This window comes from Tenrec ecaudatus, chromosome 4 (genome assembly GCF_050624435.1).
Source record: "Tenrec ecaudatus isolate mTenEca1 chromosome 4, mTenEca1.hap1, whole genome shotgun sequence".
Lineage (NCBI taxonomy): Eukaryota > Metazoa > Chordata > Mammalia > Afrosoricida > Tenrecidae > Tenrec > Tenrec ecaudatus.
This window is the reverse complement of record NC_134533.1, coordinates 58,445,141-58,462,512: the sequence shown is the minus strand read 5'-3', so window position 1 is coordinate 58,462,512 and position 17,372 is coordinate 58,445,141. Positions and strand designations below refer to the sequence as shown.

The following is a 17,372-nucleotide window of genomic DNA, read 5'->3' as shown; positions in this document are numbered from 1 at the left end:
CCTGGGCACTTGACCTGCAGGCTGGCAGGGGTCCAAGAGCATCCGGATTGACGTTAGGGCCTGCCCCTCCATCATAACAGATGAGGTGGTTTCCGGGCCATGCACAGCAGCCGGGCAAAAATGGGACCCACTGTCTTGGCACTCAGACCCTTGTGTCCCCTGGCCTACGGGCATAGGTGGTCAGCCGTTGCCTGAGAGGATGTTAAGTACACTTACCTATAGCTTCTTGTTGAGCATCTCAGCTTGGGCTCTGTTTTCCTGGTGGTTGTGTTCAGATTCTCTGTTTTCATTTAATACTGTTTTCTCCGGAGAGACCAGAGAATTTCCCAAGCCCGGAGCCAGCTCCAATGCTGGCAATTAGGAACAAAGAGACTGGACAAGGGAGAAAGTGTCCATGAGCCTCTATTTTCTTATCTGTAAGATGGAGTTAATAACAATCCACAGAAAGATGTGTGGCTTTGATGTCTCCCAGGGATGAGGGGAAGGGCCTCTGGACTCAGGTAGAGTCTGGGACCATCTCACCATCAGGGTCAGTGCCAAGGTCCTCCCCCACTCTGCACCTCCCCCTCCCAGTCAAGGCCTCAGGGCTTGGCTGCTACTGTGGCGTGTGACATCAGAGCCTCCTGGGCCAGCACTTAAGGATTCCTGGGCCCATCCTTCCCACGGTGCCGGCTATCTGGTCACAGGGCTGAGAGGGGACTGAGACACGCGGCTCTGTGCCAGTCTGCCTCCCCACAGGACATGAGTGACAGCTAGGATAGGAGATAGTGGCTCTTCTATCTCACCCTCTCCCCCACAAACCTCTCCCCGTGGCCTCCCACTAACATTGTGACAGGGGCCAACCAAGCCTGGGGAAGATAGTATGGACGTGGTAGCCTGGTGCTGGCCACAGATGGCCAGCGGCACCGCCAACCACGGCCCTATGTCAGAGGAGGGAACCGCCTATTAAAGTCGGCCTTGGACCAACAGCTCATAGACACACTTCCTTACGAGGAGATCAGAGCTAGGCATCTGCTCCAATGGTTTCGGTGACAAGCCTGTGGGGGTTGGCTAACTTGGCTCTGCTTCCAGGGTGGGACCCACATGGGCTGGGCCATGCTGGGCTCCAGGCTGTAGGTTGGCTCCAGCCTTGTCCCCGCGAGCCCCCAATTGGGGATCCAGGCCATAGGCACCCTGGTCATCGGGACAAGCTCTGCTCATGGCAGGAGTATGAGTGGGCAAGCCAGACCAAGCAAATCTGATGCCACTGTCCATGACCCACCCGCTCACGTTCCAGGGGCCCACACCTGGTCGTGCTGCTCCTCGGGCAGACAGGGAGGTTTCTGCCTGCGCAGTGGGAGGGCCCCCATAGTCACAAAACCGTGCCTACAGCTGCTGCGGGAACAAGTGGAGCTTGGGAGATACCTTGTGGCCAGTACAGCAAAGACCACGTGCGCTGGTCTGGGTTAACCCCTACTTTCCAAGTGCTTCCCACCCACAGTCCTATCGTCGATGTATAGCTGCACACACCTGAGCTATGGCAAACTGGGAGCCACTGCCTCTGGCTGCCCTCAGATAGGGTTGGCTGAGCCATCTTTTAAACCTTAAGCTATTTCACAGCAAAACCTAACTTCCTTTCCATAATTAGAGCTGTCACAACTTGGCCTGGGTCCTGAGTGATGACCATGGATTGGCAGCATCCCACGGGGGAGGGCGAGAGCGGATGGAGGTGACCCAGGAGGAATGGGAGAGGAACTGAAGACTGAATGGCTGAGATGAAACAGCCAAGGAGGCAGGAGAGAGAAGGTCCCCTCCCCCTCCCCCCAGCAGGGAGCCAGTAACTGCAGGAAGACCCCCAACATCCTGTGACTTGGATTTAGCAGCAGGGAGGCCACTGACGAGTTTGTGGGGGGAGAACAGTGGAAGCGTTAAAAACAAAACCCCAAACCTCACCATGGTCAAGTTGATTCAGACTCATGGTGCCCCTGTAGGACAGAGCAGAACTGCTCCTTTGGCATACCAAGGCAGTAAGTCTTTACAGGAGCAAAACGCTTCGTCTTTCTCCCTCAGAACAGCTGCAGTTTCAAACTGCTGAACTTGTGGTTGGCAGTTCAATGAGCAATCCACTGAGCCTCCTTTCACTGAACTCGCTGGACAGGATCATAGGACATGATGGGGTTGGTGGGGTGGGGGTGGGGGTAAGTCTATGTAGCAACTCTTTCCAGAAGGTGGGCTGGGAAGGGCAGGGAAGAAAGAGCTGGCTGAGAGCTAGGGGTGGGGCTGGGATTGGAGTACTCACAAAACCGAAGACGCTTCAGAATATTTCGACAGTGATGAAAAATGCCCAATAGAGAAGGAAGTTAAGGACCCAAGAAAGAGGTGACAATGACCCTCATGGTTTGGGGGGGGGGGGGGCAGGCCGGGTTACCAAGAAGGTAGGCAGGAGCCAAGCTACACATCTTAACAAGAGGAAGGACACTTGCTTCGTGGTGACCCAAGAAGGAGGTCACCCAGCTTGCCAAGATGGGTCGAGAAGGGCATTTCTATAACCCGGGCAAGAAGGGTGGGTGACCGGGCCCAAGGTAGCAGCAGAAAAAGTGGGGAAAGGCTAGCTGGACTCAAACCTACTTTGCTGATAAGGCCCACGGGTTTGCTAATTGCCTCGAGGAAAGCTCCAAAGGAGAGAGGTACGGACGGTGACTAGGGTTTTTGACCTGAGTTAGGAGAAGTCTGGACGTGTCCATAACATGCAGTGCGTCTGGATGCGGGACCGGGTCCAGGTAAATGTGGGTGTTTAACAGCCCTGAGACTGGATGAGAACATCCAAGCCGTGAGTCTGACAGGACAGAGGCAGTTCAAAGACTGAGCCGTGGGGGCCCGCCAGCACTCAAGGCCCGTGAGAACAAGTGGAACCCACAGAGGAGACACGAAAGGAGATGGCGGGGACGGAGGGGGAAGCCAAGGGCGCGCGCTGCTCTAGAAGCGGGGAGCAAAGCTAGTTCTCGAGTGCGGGAGTGATCAGCTGGATCCAGTGCTACTGGCGTGTCAAGGTTCCCAAACGGAGAATGCACACCGTCACTGCTATTTTGACAGAGGCGGCAGCGAGGTTCCGGGCTGGGCCCCAGGAAGACTTCCCTGCAGAAACCGGTCCGTGCCCTGCACACAGGGTGCCCTCGATGCTGGGAGTCCACTGCGCTGAGCGGTGCAGCTTCAGCAATGGCACAGGACTAGAAGGCCAGGCCTGGATGGCCTGCAGTGACCTCAGTTCACCCGCAGCATCGCGTTCCGTCCCCTGTGGGCGCAGGTCCCTTCTGGGGCTGTTCCTTCCCACCATCTCTCTAGATCTGTTCTCTCTACAGATCAACCCACCTCCCCCAAGAAATCGAGGAGTGTCCCTGAGCCAGAGCCCAGTGGAGTGGAAGGCGGCGCTCTGTCTCCCCCGGCCTCCGAGTGGACCTCAGTGCGGATCAGCCCTGTGGAAGATGCGGTCGGGCAGGACGTGATGGCCGTGTGCGTCTTGGTCACCAGTGACGACAGCAGGTACCTTCCCTCGACTGGGGGACGGACGGGGACCATCGGGGCGGTTGGGGGGTGGTGGTGATGAACAGGTTGCTGAGGTTGTATAGGATTCAGGATCTGGCCTTCTCTCTGCTCCCTGACAGTGTGACCTCTCTGTGCCTCCATTCCTCATCTATCAAGTGGGACAATGGTAATCGCTGTGTCACAGGGTACCGTAATCCAAGAATCAATGTCTATAACACGTACAGAACAGTGCTTGGTACATCATAAGCGTTACAACCGCTCCTCGCTTAACAACATGAGATCAGGCCATTGTGTCAAAGTCAGTGCTGTATGAAAATGGAGGAGGATGGCGTCATTGCATGACTGCCAAGCCACCGAGTCAGAGTCACAGCCCAGGCAAGCTGACATATAATCATCACCATCACTGCCAGTCTTACTCTTGCCTTGCGCCTCAGCATGAGTTACTGCAGGGAGGCTGGCATTGGATAGTGGGCTTTATTATTATTGTTGTGATAGATGCAAAATGCCAGCTAGCACGATAGTTGATAAGTGGGGCATCGGTGTGTACATGTCAGCTAGTGTTTATGCTCTCAGAGAGAGGGGAAGGCTCTGGCCCCACAACCTAGTTCCCTGAGGGCAATTATCATCCAGGGTGCATGGGGGTGCGCACCAGGCATGGTTGGTGGGTCACAGGGAGGGACTCCGTAGGGCCCTTCCACAGGAACACGGTGGGGAGGAGCATGGGAAAGGTGTCTTCGATCTGTAAACCTCAGAGCACTGTCCTCCCCATCTGCCAGAAACCCGGAGTAGTCATTGGAAATGCAGAGGCCCGGCCTCCCCGAGATAATGCCGAATTCATCCCGGAAGTCACTCAGCACATGCGTCTCTATTGCTTAGCATTTGTCAGGTTCTGAAGATAAAACGGGTGGTCAGGTCCAGACTACGCCCTTCTCAGAGAACTTTCGTGCAAATGGGGCAGATAGCTCATTGCCAGGGAGCTCACGCTGACTCACAGCGGCCTGGTGTAACTGTCAGAACCCAATATTGTCTAGCCCTGTGCCCTCCTAGGAGGGTAAACCCTCCCCTCACTGGATTCTTCACCGGACACGAGGTCCTCCTCCAACTGTTGGTCCCTCCACTCAACATGTCCCAAACATGTGAGGCAGACAATGTTCTGCTGTGATCTTCAAGTTTGCATGGGCTAATTTTTAGAAGCACATTTTGCTAGACCTTTCTTCCTAGCCTTCTCCCCCACCCCCACCTGGATGACCCACTGAAACCTGGCTCTCGTCCCTCGTGGGTGGCCCTGCTGTGTTTGAAGTGCCAGAGGCACGGTTTGCAGCACCGCACAGTACAGCCAACTGGCAGATGGAGCAGCTGCCCGCTGAACAAGTAAAGAGTTGAAAGAGCCAAAGCTCACTAATGAGTGTGTGCCAGGTGGATAAATAAATAAAAAGGACTCACCAGAGACGTGGGATGGACTGGCCAGGAGCGACCTCTGTATGGTATAGAATTACCAGAATGCTGAGTAATAAGCCAGGTCAGAGCTCAGTGACTAAGGGCAGCTGGTGTTTGTTATGCTCCTGATTCTGTACGTCAGCCCTTTGAACAAGGCTCAGGCTGGTTCTTCTGTTGTTGGCTGGCTTCCTCGTGTGTTTGGGGAGGGAGTAGCTAACAAGGGACTTGTGGGTTTGATGCCCTTCATCTCCTAGCAGGCAGCTCAGGTGGGGTCACATGTTTCTAAGAAAAGGAGTGGAACTTAGGACCACTTGAGGCCTAGGTTTGGGAGAGGCCCGGTGGTACTTCCATTGCAATAAGTTGGCCAAAGCAACTCCAAAATCCAGCTGAGATTCCAGGCATGCATCACAGAGACTTAAAACCTAGTGCTCTATCCCAGGGTGTGCTAGACGCAGTGACTGACAGGTGTGTGTGTGTGTGTGTGTGTGTGTGTGTGTGTGTGTGTGTGTGTGTGTGTGCGCGCGCACATGCATGAGAGCATGTGTGGGAGCACTCCAGGGCTCCTCATGCTTCCTCTCTCCTTTCTCCTTCTAGCTCTGAAACAGAGTCTGACTATAGCAACAAGCCCCCCCATGCAGAGCCCTTTGAGGAGAGAACCCAGCAGCTGGAAGCCCAAGGCCTCACTCGGCACACCTCTCTGAGGGAAGTCCTGGATGGAACTCTCTCTACACAGCACCCTGAGGAGTCCAAAGCTATGCATGGTGAGCAGAGGGCCTGCCGACATGGATTCAGACTCTATTCTAGGGTGGAGAGGGGAAGGGAACAGAGATGCGCCCAAGGCCTGTTTTCTTTTGTTGTTGTTGTTTTTCAGTTCAATTGGCATATATTTCACATATCATACAATTCAGTCATTCTGTCATATTAATAAGGATGTACAATCATCTCCACAATCGATTTAGAATATCTGCTTCTTTCTTATGTTCCTTGTCATCGGCTCTTCGCCTCCCTGAAAACTGTCCTGCCATCTCTGGAGTCAGTGTCCTGGTGCTCTACCCATGGGGAGCCACGCCCTCACACTTGGATGTAGGGGCTGGAACCCTGGAATTATGAGGCCATCTATAGAGACTGAGCCCAGGCCTGGCATCCTTCCCTATGAGAATCTTGGGGTCTTCAAGTGGGAAGACTACGGAGGTGTCTGACTGTGGTCGGTCACAAGCGGTCAGAGATCAAGGCCTCCCAGGACCCTATGCCCAGAGTCGTCTCCATCCTGTCTCCCTTTTGCACACTGCCTGAGGGTCGAACAGTCTACAGCACTACAAGAAGGGAGGGACCCACAGCTGCGGAGAACCAGGAGAGATCTGCCTGGGTCACTGAGCACATGCCTGGGGTGACTCGGGCCCGGGCCAGGTGCTGGGGACTGGTGGATGCACGGCAGCCGTACCTGATTGCTAGTTGCCAACTCAGAGCGGCTCCGTGGTGCAGAGCCGGTCTGTCCCCGCGGGTTTTCAAAGCTGTGGCCTTTCTGAAGCAGGATGCCTCTAGGTGAGTTCATACAGCCAACTTCCGTAGTCATTGAACCCTTAACTCTGTAGGCCACTCGGGCACTTGTAGAATTTGCCTACACAATACTGGATGCCCTTTTACTGAAAACCGGCAATGGGCCTTGTCGCATCTTGTGGTTACGTGGCTTTGCGTTGATTCTGGCTGGCAGCGAGCCTATGGAGAAGAGAGCCGTCCCGTCATCGCCGCCGTCATCGCTGAGTTTTCCAGACTGCCATCTTTCCTGTAATCGTGTTCTCTACAGAACCACAAGCCTCCCGCCCTTCCGTTAGCAGTGGAGCGCTTCACCCCTGTGCCACCAGGGTTGTTGCTGCTTTGTCTCACCCAGGAACCCATGAGTCCTCAGGCCACCTGTGAGGCAGGTAGTCTCATCCCCTGTCCACTGAGCAGACAGCCCGGGTGCTTCTCAGAGGTCTCCCGCGAGGACACAGAGTGAGCAGGACCGGCCACACCTCCCTCCCACCTTGGGCGACAGACAAGCAGCTGTCATGCGCAGTCCGGCTTGTTTTGACAATCAAGGCCTGGAGTTGAGTGTTTTAGTGGGTTGGGGGATTTTGTTTGTTTGCTTTTTCAACGATCAGCAACTTGGGCTCAAATCATCGGACTTCAGGGATGGGAGAAGCAGGCTGACAGTCGCATCCCCATCAGGATCAATGAATTCCCTGAGTGGCCCCGGGTGGGCGCTGGAGCACACTTTGTCCTGCACTGCCCTCTGGTGGCCAGGGCCAGGATTTCCGCTGGTTCTTGAATGAATGCGAAGTGAAGACAGTGCCTAGGTTGTTGGGGTTGTTGGTTGCTGTTTCTTAGGCTCCCACTCATGTTGCCCAGAGTCGAATCTAACAGAAAAAACGTTGCCTGGCCCTCTGCCATCGTGCTGCTGCTGGAGGGCGTTACTATGGCCAGTGGGGCAACTCAGCTCATGGAGGGCCCCTGGCTCTCACTGACCCTCTGCTGTGCCAGGCGCATGGCCCTTTTCTGCCGCTGGCCATTCCTGATCACACGTGCAGAGCTGAGTCCAAGGCTCCTCGTCCATTTACCCTCTTGTGTCAACCTTAAAGAACAAGGCAGGAGAGCTTGCTATCTAGACATGTATGCTAAGTGTCATTTGCAGGTCTGTCCAGAAAGATAGTGTGTGGCACTGAACCGAGGCCTGGATGTAGCCCAGCTGGCCCAGCGCTGCATGGTTTACTGCTCGGCCTTCATATTTCCCTCACCTCCCTGAGCTCTGGCTGCCTCCTTAGCAAAGTCAGATCCCCTCTCTCCACCTACTCTCTCTCTCTCTCTCTCTCTCTCTCTCTCTCTCTCTCTCTCTCTTTCTCTCTCTCTCGCTCGCTCGCTCTCTAATTGCTGGAGGATTTGGGGTGGTTCAAGGGTTAGACACAAAACAGCAGGGTTATGTACACAGCCTCGGAATCAAGGCTGACCAAAGCAGCTTAGGGGGTACAGCCTTGATGGCTAGGCCACAACCCCAAGATGTTGCTTTAGTTGAATAGAAAACGTGATTAATAGTTTTCAAATCTGTGTTCTCTGGCTGCCAGACTGAAAGAAGGAAAGAAGTGAGGAAGAATGGAAGGGAACAAGGAAGGGAAGGAGGGAGACAGAGAGGCAGGGAGGGCAAAGACAGCTATCATTCTCACTGTTCAGGAGGAAATACACCTAAATTATACACCATATATTAATATATTATGTATATATATCAGAGCAGGCAGGACTTTCCCTGCTTCCCCCACTTCCATCAGATACCATCGAGAGACTTAACTAGCTCTTGCCCTGTACAATGGCTCACGGAGTGCACTGATGCTTCCCCTGGGGGCTGCTTGTGCAGCATCCCTTACTGGCAGGAGAGGCATGGAAACCGGCTAGGATCCGGTGAGAGCTTTTCTCTCAGGTGCATGGGGTCGCCGGAGAGACAGAGGGCAGGTGGCCGGAATATTTCTCCCGTCCGGCTCAGTTGCAGCGAATCCTCTATCAAGTTAGCCTTCTTCGCACGTGTTTGACTGGTGGGCAGACCTGTCCAGGTTCACTCCCCTAGCCCTGGTCTCATTCTGTGCTGCATGTTGCTAGTCTTGGGTGAGCGTATCACTCTACCAAACATGGAGCCATGACGCCACCGTGTGGATCCTATGGAGCTTCGTTTGCCACAAGTCTCTCCTACATCAGTGGCTCTGGGGAGAGCTGAGGGAAGCCACGTGGGATGAGACCAGGGGATCCCTTTATAATGAGACCAGATGGTGAGTTCAAAAAGATTCGCTGTCTGCACAGAAAGGAATTCTCTTTGAATTACCAGAGTTTGTTATCAGAGAGCATGCCACCCAAGATCATGCATGAAAATAAAACTTCAACCCGGGAGTTACTGAGGTCTTAGAAAGCATGCTTCGTGATGCGCCTCTTCGACCTCAACTTCAAAAATTAAAACTCCACCTCAGTGCCATCGAGTTGATGCCGACTCATAGCGACTACAGGGCAGGGTAGGACCACCCCAGTGAGTTTCTGAGATAGTAACTCGTTACAGGAGTAGCAAGTCCCCTCTTTCTCCCATAAACCTCAAATTCAGGGGCTCTTTAAAACCTCACTCCATGGGCAGATTCCTGGGGCCCTACTCTCAGAGGTTCAGAGCGAGAAGGTCCAGAGTGGACCAGCTGCACCTGCAGTTCATGTAAACACCCCGAGTGGTCCGTGTCTGACACCTTGGGGATCTCAGAAGAGCAACCTTCTGGAGGACATGCTTACATGAATGAATTAGTAACGAATTGGATTGAGCTAGTGCTTGAGATTCTTGAGCATACGTCAGCTGGCATGTGGAAAGCGACCTGCCCCCAAGTGATCTTCATGTTAAAGAATTTATATTATGGAGCCTTTGTTTGTTTTTGTTTTTGGGAGAATTGTGGCATAAAAGAATGATCCAAGGGCCTACGGGACCATTCGTAGTTGACAATGAAATGAAGCCATGAGCTTCATGTGGCAAAATACTTACCTTTTGAAGTAGGTCTTGCTTGCACTCTGCTAGCCAAAGGTGCCCCGAGAGCATCACATTAAAAAAAATCATTTTATTGGGGGCTCTTACAGCTCTTATCGCAATCCATACATACATCCATTGTGCCAAGCACATTTGTATATTTGTTGCCATCATAATTTTCTTTCTACTTAAGCCTTTGGTATCAGCTCATTTCCCCCCTCCTCCACCCTCCCTCTCTCATGAACTCTTGAGAATTTATCATTTTTTCCACCATGTCTTACACTAACCAATGCCTCCCTTCACCCACTTTTCTGTTGTCCATTCCCCTGGGAGGGGGGTTATATGTAGATCATTATGATTGGTACCCCCTCCCCGAACCTTCCCCCTACCTGCCTGGTATGGCTACTCTCACTATCGGTCCTGAGGGGGTTATCTGTCCTGGATTCCCTGTGTTTCCAGCTCTGGTCGGTGCCAGTGTACAGAGCATCACATTTTAATGGAAGCTGGAAAGAAGAGAGCTGTTACCACTTGGCCTACTCATAATTCCTGAATCGAACAAGTCCCCTGCCTCATGGTCCCTGCTGTAGTAGAGATGTAGGCCCTGTGAACAGAGGTGACAGGAGCAGCTCATGACGGTTTAGCCCTTTCTGGTGGGTCCCATGACGGCTGCACTAGTCAGGACTGTGGAGAAGCAGTAAGAACACGAATCTGGCTAGACCAGAAGATGTGCACTGCTACAGATCAGAGCTGGAAACACGGGAATCCAGAACAGATAAACCCCGCAGGACCAATAATGAGAGTAGTGATTCCAGGAGGGGAAGGGGAAGGTGGGGAAGAAAAAAGGGGAACCGATCACAACAGCAGGGAGTGGGGCCCACTGCAGTCTGGCAACTCACAGGCCCTCAGGGAGGATACCTGTGAGCGGCTGGCCTTTCCCCACACCTCCCTGGAGGACGGCCAACAGAAAAGTGGGTGAAGGGAGACATTGGTTAGTCTAACACATGAAAAATAATTATAAATTCTCAAGGGTCGTAAGGAACGGAGGGAGGGAGAGAGCGAGGGAAAAAATGAGGAGCTGCTATCAAGGGCTCAAGTAGAAAGAAAATGTTTTGAGAATGATGATGGCAACCAATGTATAAATGTGCTGGACACAAGGGGTGGATGTATGGATTGTGATGAGTTGTACGAGCCCCCGATAAAATGATTCTTTAAAAGAAAGAGAAGGCACAGGAAGCGAGCTGACCTTTTCCTGGAGTCGTTTCTCTGTGTGACGATCGAGAGAGTGGCTTTGAGAAGTAGGTAGCTGGCCCGGACACCCTTTGCTCCTTGTAGGAGGCATACAGCCTGGCCAGCCTCAGCCTGCACTTTGTAGGGAGGAAGTGGACCTACTGTGTAGATGCAACGTCAGCCTCATGAGGAGATGGGAGACTGGGCTCTCTGCCCCCGTGCCCCCAGACTCCCCCGCAGACCCCTGAGCTGATGAGGAGATGGGCTGATGGGGTTGGGGAGCCCCCCCCCAGATGAAGCAGGCACCTCGTGTCTATAAGGGCAGCCCCTGAGAGGCAGGCATCGAGGGCCGAAGGTGCTGAAAGGCAGCTCCAGCTCTTGGTGAAACCGTGCTCTTGCTGCCGGGCTGATGAGAACGGGGCCCCACCTTCGGGAACTGGAGGCTGGGGTACTCAGGACCACTTCCAGGGAGACAGGGTGGGGCGCCGTTGGACCTTGACTTTCGACGGTCCCGCCAATGGCACAGTGGTTCAGCCCTCACCACTAATCAAACTGCCAGTCACTGGAACCCACCCCGGGCGAAGGATGTGGCTGCTGCTTCTGAACAGATTCACAGCCTTGAAAATCCTGCAGGACAGCTCTGCTCTGACCTGTCTGTCACTCTCAGTCAAAGTCACCTGCATGACAGCAGGTTTCATATTTCGTACTCAAACCTTGGGAGTCCATAGGTGGTAGCAGGTGGTGGGTTCAAGTCCTCCCGGTTCTGACCTGGGGATCCGCACCGAGGTGGGTGCTCACACCTTGCCTTGCATGCCCCCTTGCCCTGCCCACCCCACCTCCACCCCACTTCCCAGAGGCAAGCCCAGCTTTCTTCCACCGAGCAGCTGTCACCTTCCAGCGGCTGACCTGGTGATGTGCTGTCACTCTGTGTCCGTTGGAGACCACGACGGGGCGTGTTGGCCATGGATTCTTAGAAGCTCTGTGGAAAGTGGTTTCCAAAGGGCCTGGGGAGCGGGGAGAGGCAACGGAAGGTGGCCTTCTCTGCAGCTGCTGGGCTTCCATGGGAGAAACGCTGCTGTTGAATCCAGGATGTGGAAGGGAGGCTAAGCACTAAACACAGATGCCCGGGTGTGCGCACACATTTCTGTGTGTGCTTGTGATTTGTGATTCCCTACCAAAGGGAGGCGGTGGCGGGCAGCTGGGGCATTTTCTGAAAGACCATAGTGCGGTGTCCGTCATGTGGGAATGGAGAAATGGAGGCGCGTGGCGTTGGGGACAGGGAGGTGGGCTGCAAGGGGAGGTGCTGACCATCTGTGGACGGCTGGGTTTGGTCCAGGAGACGGGGGAGGAGGATACCTGTTCCACACTCCGGCGTTTGTTTGTTTGTTTGTTCAGAATGAACATGTCTGTCCCTAATGGCTCCATATCTGTTCCCATTTTCATTTTCTGCCATGGTTTTCTTTCTTCTTCAAGACTCAAACGGCGTTTTAGGTGTGAGGGCTAAGGAATCGGGAGGGATTGATTTTGTTTTTAAAGACGCGTAGACTTTAGGTCTCCACGGCCCCTCTCAAGAAATGAAACCAACAACAATATCCTAGGAAGCCCCCCAGAATGTACTTGTTTCCTTCCCACACAGCCCATCGCTCCATCATTAATGGGCTCTTACCCTCTCTCCACCCGCCCTGCCTTTGTCTTGGCCACAGCCCTGCGAAGAGCCAACAGCTTCCAGTGTCCAACTCCAAGCAAATATTCCAACTGGAGAAGAAAATTCCAGTGGAGTGAGTCACGAGCTAGGGCGGCGGGTTGGGAGGTGGGGGTGGCGAGGTCAGCGCATTCTCAGGGGAGGCTGGGTGCCATGGTGCCCTCTGACAAGACTCCTTGGGGGTGACGGCAGAGTAGAGAAGCTGCAGGAAGCTGACTGTACTTCCACACGCCTGGAGAGCGCATCCTTCAAGATATCCTTGACACCACCCCCACCCCCACCCCTACCCTCACCCCGCTTTCTGGAATAGCAGGGCATAAATGCTACAGTTCCACCCTCCCACTGCTCCAAACTCTTGGGGACATGGAGAGGAAATGGCTTCTGCCCACAGGAGCTGGTCCGGGGGGCATAGGCTTGATGGCTTCCTGCCTCTGTAAGCAAAGCCATAAAGAGAGAACCCCGGCCCCACACTCCCCACCTCCCTTCCTGCCCCCGGCCTGGGTCACCGCTTCCTGGGGAAGCCAGGTGGGGGCTGGGGAGGACCAAGGCCAGGTGGGTGCTATGGCAGCAGGTGTCCATGAGGGGGCGACATTCGCCTGCTGCCAGTCTCAAGGGGTCCAGGTCTCCTCCGTTCAAGACCCTGCTGTGCAGTTGAGAGGCGGGAGCAGAGACCCCCTCCAGGGGCCCTGAGAAAGGACAGGGTGCTCCGTGGGACTCCACGTGCTTCCCCTCCCTCCAGCTGCCCGTGCCCACGCTGCCCTTCATGACCACTCGCTGCATGCCCACTTCCTGGGATTCATTCTGTCAAGAGCCCAGTGCACTTTGGGCACAAGGCTTCAGGTGGACATTCCTTTGAAGAGCCTAGTGCAGGCCCCGGGTGGCACAGTGGTTAGCGGGCTCAGAGTGGAGATTCGGGTCCACTCCACGGGACCTCCGAGGAGAGGTCTGGCAACCTTCTTCCAAAATGTCACCATTGAAAACCACTGAAAGCACAGCTCTTCCCAGATACTCCTGAGATCATTGGGAGAGAGTCCATTCCCTGCCAACTAGGAACGCCTAGCATGGGGCTCCAGCAGGTTGCTGACCCTAGAGGGCGCTCCAACACTTGGAGAAGGAATTGAAGGAGGCAAACGACCCAAGTCCCTGGAAACCCTGCCCTGGACTCTGTTTCCCTGAAAACCCTGAGCTTAGAACGACCAGGGCCGTTGATCAGCTTCCATGTGTTCCGGAGGAAGCCCTGTGGGGAAGACTGCCCTTACAAGGAGAGCAGAGCAGGGGTACCACCCCCTCTGCCCCCAGGCGTGCAATGTAGGAGTACCCTGGGCACCCTGCCCAGGTGACCATGTGCCCCCGCCCCCCATGCCTTCGAGAATGGAAGGGGAAGACCGCCACTGCCAGGGGCACACAGTTGACCCATAGTGGAGACACAGGCTGGACTCCAAGCCCTGGCCTCTCATCAGTCACCACCCCCTACCTCCCCGTCCACTCAGCAGATGGCCTTTTCTCATGGGACCAGAAGAGCCAGCAGCATCTGGGCCCAGGCCTCTGCAGAGGGCAGAGCAGCCCTGGCTGGGCCATGCGGAGGACAGCAGAAAAGCAGAGCAGAGTGGGGGGAGGAGGAGACCCTAAGCCAAGAATCAGACACATCCTGGGCCTCACCCACACCCACCCAAGTCTTTCTCAGGTATCCGTTTCACATGTGGGAGGAAAGAACAAAATCCACTCTGACTCAGGACAGCCCCTCGTGGGCCTGGGCAGAACTGCTCCGTAAGGTTATTCTTTTTAATCATTTGACTGAGGACTCATGCAACTGTTATCACAATGTATACATACATACATATATCCATTGTGTCTAGCACATTTGTTGCCCTCATCATTCTCAAAATATTTGCTTTCTACTTGAGCCCTTGGTATCAGCTCCTCATTTTCCCCTGTCTCCCCACCTACTCCCCATGAACCCTTGATATTTATAAATTATTATTTTATCATGTCTTGCACCATCCGATGTCGCCCTTTACCCACTTTTCTGTTGTCCGTCCCCCAGGGAGGGGGTTATATGTAGATCCTTGTAATCAGTTCCCCCTTTCTACCCCACCTTACTTCCATCTTCCCAGTATGGCCACTCTCACCACTGGTCCTAAAAGGATCATCCGCCCTGGATTCCCTGTGTTTCCAGTTCCTATCTGTACCGGTGTACATCCTTTGGTCCAGCTGGATTTGTAAGGTAGAATTGGGATCATGTTAGTGGGGAGGAGGAAGCTTTTAAAGATTAGAGGAAAGTTGTATGTTTCTTCATTGCTACACTGCACCCTGACTGGCTCATCTCCTCCCCGTGACCTTCTGTAAGGGTTTGTCCAGTTGCCTACCGAAGGGCTTTGGGTCCCCACTCCACACTCCCCCTCATTCACAATGATAGGATTTTTTTTGTTCTTTGATACCTGATCCCTTTGACACCTCATGATCACACAGGCTGGTGGGTTTTGTTGCTTCTCAGCTAGATGGCCACTTGTTTACCTTCAAGCCTTTAAGACCCCAGAGGCTATATCTTTTGATACCCGGGCACCATCAGCATTTTTCACCACATTTGTTTATGCACCTGCTTTGTCTTCAGCGATCATGTTGGGAAGGTGAGCATCATAGAATGCCAGTTTAATAGAACAAAGTGTTCTTGCATTGAGGGAGTACTTGAGTGGAGGCCCAATGTCCATTTGCTACCTTAATACCAAACTTATAAATGTATGCACATAGACCTATTTCCCCATCATCATATATAAATATATTTACATAAGTGCATGCCTGTATTTGGACCTCTATAAATGCCCTTCTCTGGAGGGTTTTCTTGCTGTCCCTTCACTGCAGTGGGTCACCAGGATTTTCTTCCATGGTGCCTCTGAGTGGCTTCAAGCCACCAAACTTTCTGTTGGGAAATGAGCACAAACTGTTTGTAGGACGCAGCCTGCCCGGAGGAGGAAGGAAACTCAAAAGCCACTGCCTGGAGTCGCCGCCGCCTCATAAAGACCCTATGGGACAGGGTAGAACCGCCCCCATGAGTTTCCAAGACTATAACTCTTTACGGGAGTAGAACCCCCGTCTTTATCCCTCGGAGCAGCTGGTGGTCTTGAACCGCTGACCTTGTAGCTGGCAGCCCAACGAGTAACCACCGCACCACCAGGCCCCCTTGAAGGAAGAGAAGGAGAGAGATTATAGCTGGCACGTGACCTTGACTTTGTTTTCCAGGCTGCCAGGCCCCTCTTTTTATTTCATTTTACTCCCCCAGCCTCTCCCAATCCGCCATGAGTATCCCCAGTTTTCAGATGTGGAAACTGAGGGGTTAGGTAACTTGCCCAAGGTCAGATACTAGAGTCAGAGTCAAGGGCCAGGGGCCTCTGGCTCTGCTTGCCCAGCTCCTGGGGAGACCCAGACATGATAGTGGCAGGCAGGTGACATTCCCCAGGCGCTCTTGGCCTAGCTCTGGCCTCCTCCCACTTCCCATGCCACGGCTTGAGTGGCTGCCTGAGTGTCCGGGATTTGGTCCGGGCAGGTCATTTGTTCCGTCCATTTCCCATAGCTCTCCCCAAGCCCTATCTCTGAGACAGTGCGTGAGGACAGGGCTGGGAGAGGGAAGCTCTGGGGAGCTGTGTCTGTGGGTAGGGAACAGTGGAAGGAAAACGGGGTTTCTGTCAGGCTTGCTTCTGAAGGTGTCCCGGGCTCCTGGTCAACCTTACTGAAGCTCCTCAGAGGGGACGGAGAGGCAGCCTGTGGAGCTGGAAGAGGCTTGGAGGCCAGGGAAGAGACTTGCTCTGGGAGGTGCCAGAGCGAGGAGAGTTGGGGGGCGAGGGGGAGTAGAAGGGGGGATTTGGCAAGCTGAGGCCAGGGAGCAAGGCAGCAAGGGATGTACACGGTCTGCCTACTTCGGCTGGCACTGTCTCGCTGTGCGTTGAGATGAGTATGCCCCTGATGGGGAGGCAGGGCAGCTGCCACCCCCACCTCAGCTCCTCGCAGCCCCTGGCCTTCTCCTCCGCAGCTCCTTCTGCCCGCCCTCGGGCCTGGTGTCCAAGGGACGTTTCCACCTGAATGAATTCAAGGAGCACTTTCTGGTAGGAAGGTGCAGATCCTCAGTGTATCGGACCCAGGGGACTCAGCCCAGAACCCAAGACTGGGATCTTCAGAGGAGCGTGTCTGCATTTGTGTGTGAGGGGCACAAGGACGGACGATGGAGCGTGCCCCTGGGTGGTCTTCCTACACAGGTGGAAATGGGCGGAGCGCCTCGTGGGATGCGCTTTGGATTTGGCTTGAGGAAGTGACTCGCAAACAAAGCTTTGGGGAGACAGAGCGTGTTGAACTGAGACACGAGCCCAGGCCCGAAGTCAGAAGGAATGAGCTGAGCAGCCGGAAGCAGATCCAGAGTCTGACAAGAGAGTGGGGTGGCTGGAGTGAGGGTTCTCGGGCAGTTTCTAGGGAGCAGGGTGTGTGATGGGGTGGCTCCTGGGAATGCTGGCAAATCGAAAATTGTTCCTGGCGCTTTAAAAATTCATTGGAGGGCAAATTCTCTGAAATGGTCCAATCAAGAGATAAAAGACTTTGAGATTTCAGATGGAAAGGTATCATCCTAAGGAGGGAGTCAGGAAGGGAAGAAAGGGGCTGGGGGAGGGCTGGAGGGAGAGGAAGAGAAACATGGAGAGAAACTGGATGATTGATCGGTTCCCACGGGCCATAGCTGTCGGGATCTTGCTGTAACTAGTCTACTTGATGTCAGCTTCCCACAGCTGGGAAATTGACTGGTCCTCAGGCTCCAGCGCACTCCTTTCTCCTGCTGCTCTGAGAATGCACACTGCAGCCTGTTTGGTCCAGAGCCAGGCATGGGCGCTTGACACTCACGGTCATCTTCTCCTCCCTGCTGTTCTTTGGCTGGAGAACCCCTTGGGACACATGGGACAAGTGAATGTCTACCGTGTCGGTGGCCACTGC

The 17,372-nt window shown here is 54.1% G+C and overlaps 1 protein-coding gene across 1 annotated transcript in view; it reads left to right on the top strand.

The window, feature by feature from the left end:
- MICAL2 (microtubule associated monooxygenase, calponin and LIM domain containing 2) overlaps positions 1 to 17,372 on the top strand; it is a 227,099-nt gene that overhangs the window by 158,479 nt on the left and 51,248 nt on the right. The window contains exons 22-23 of the mRNA XM_075546057.1: positions 3,339 to 3,519; positions 5,554 to 5,720. Coding sequence (XP_075402172.1) covers positions 3,339 to 3,519; positions 5,554 to 5,720 — 348 coding nt within the window. The remainder of the gene's footprint in view (positions 1 to 3,338; positions 3,520 to 5,553; positions 5,721 to 17,372) is intronic.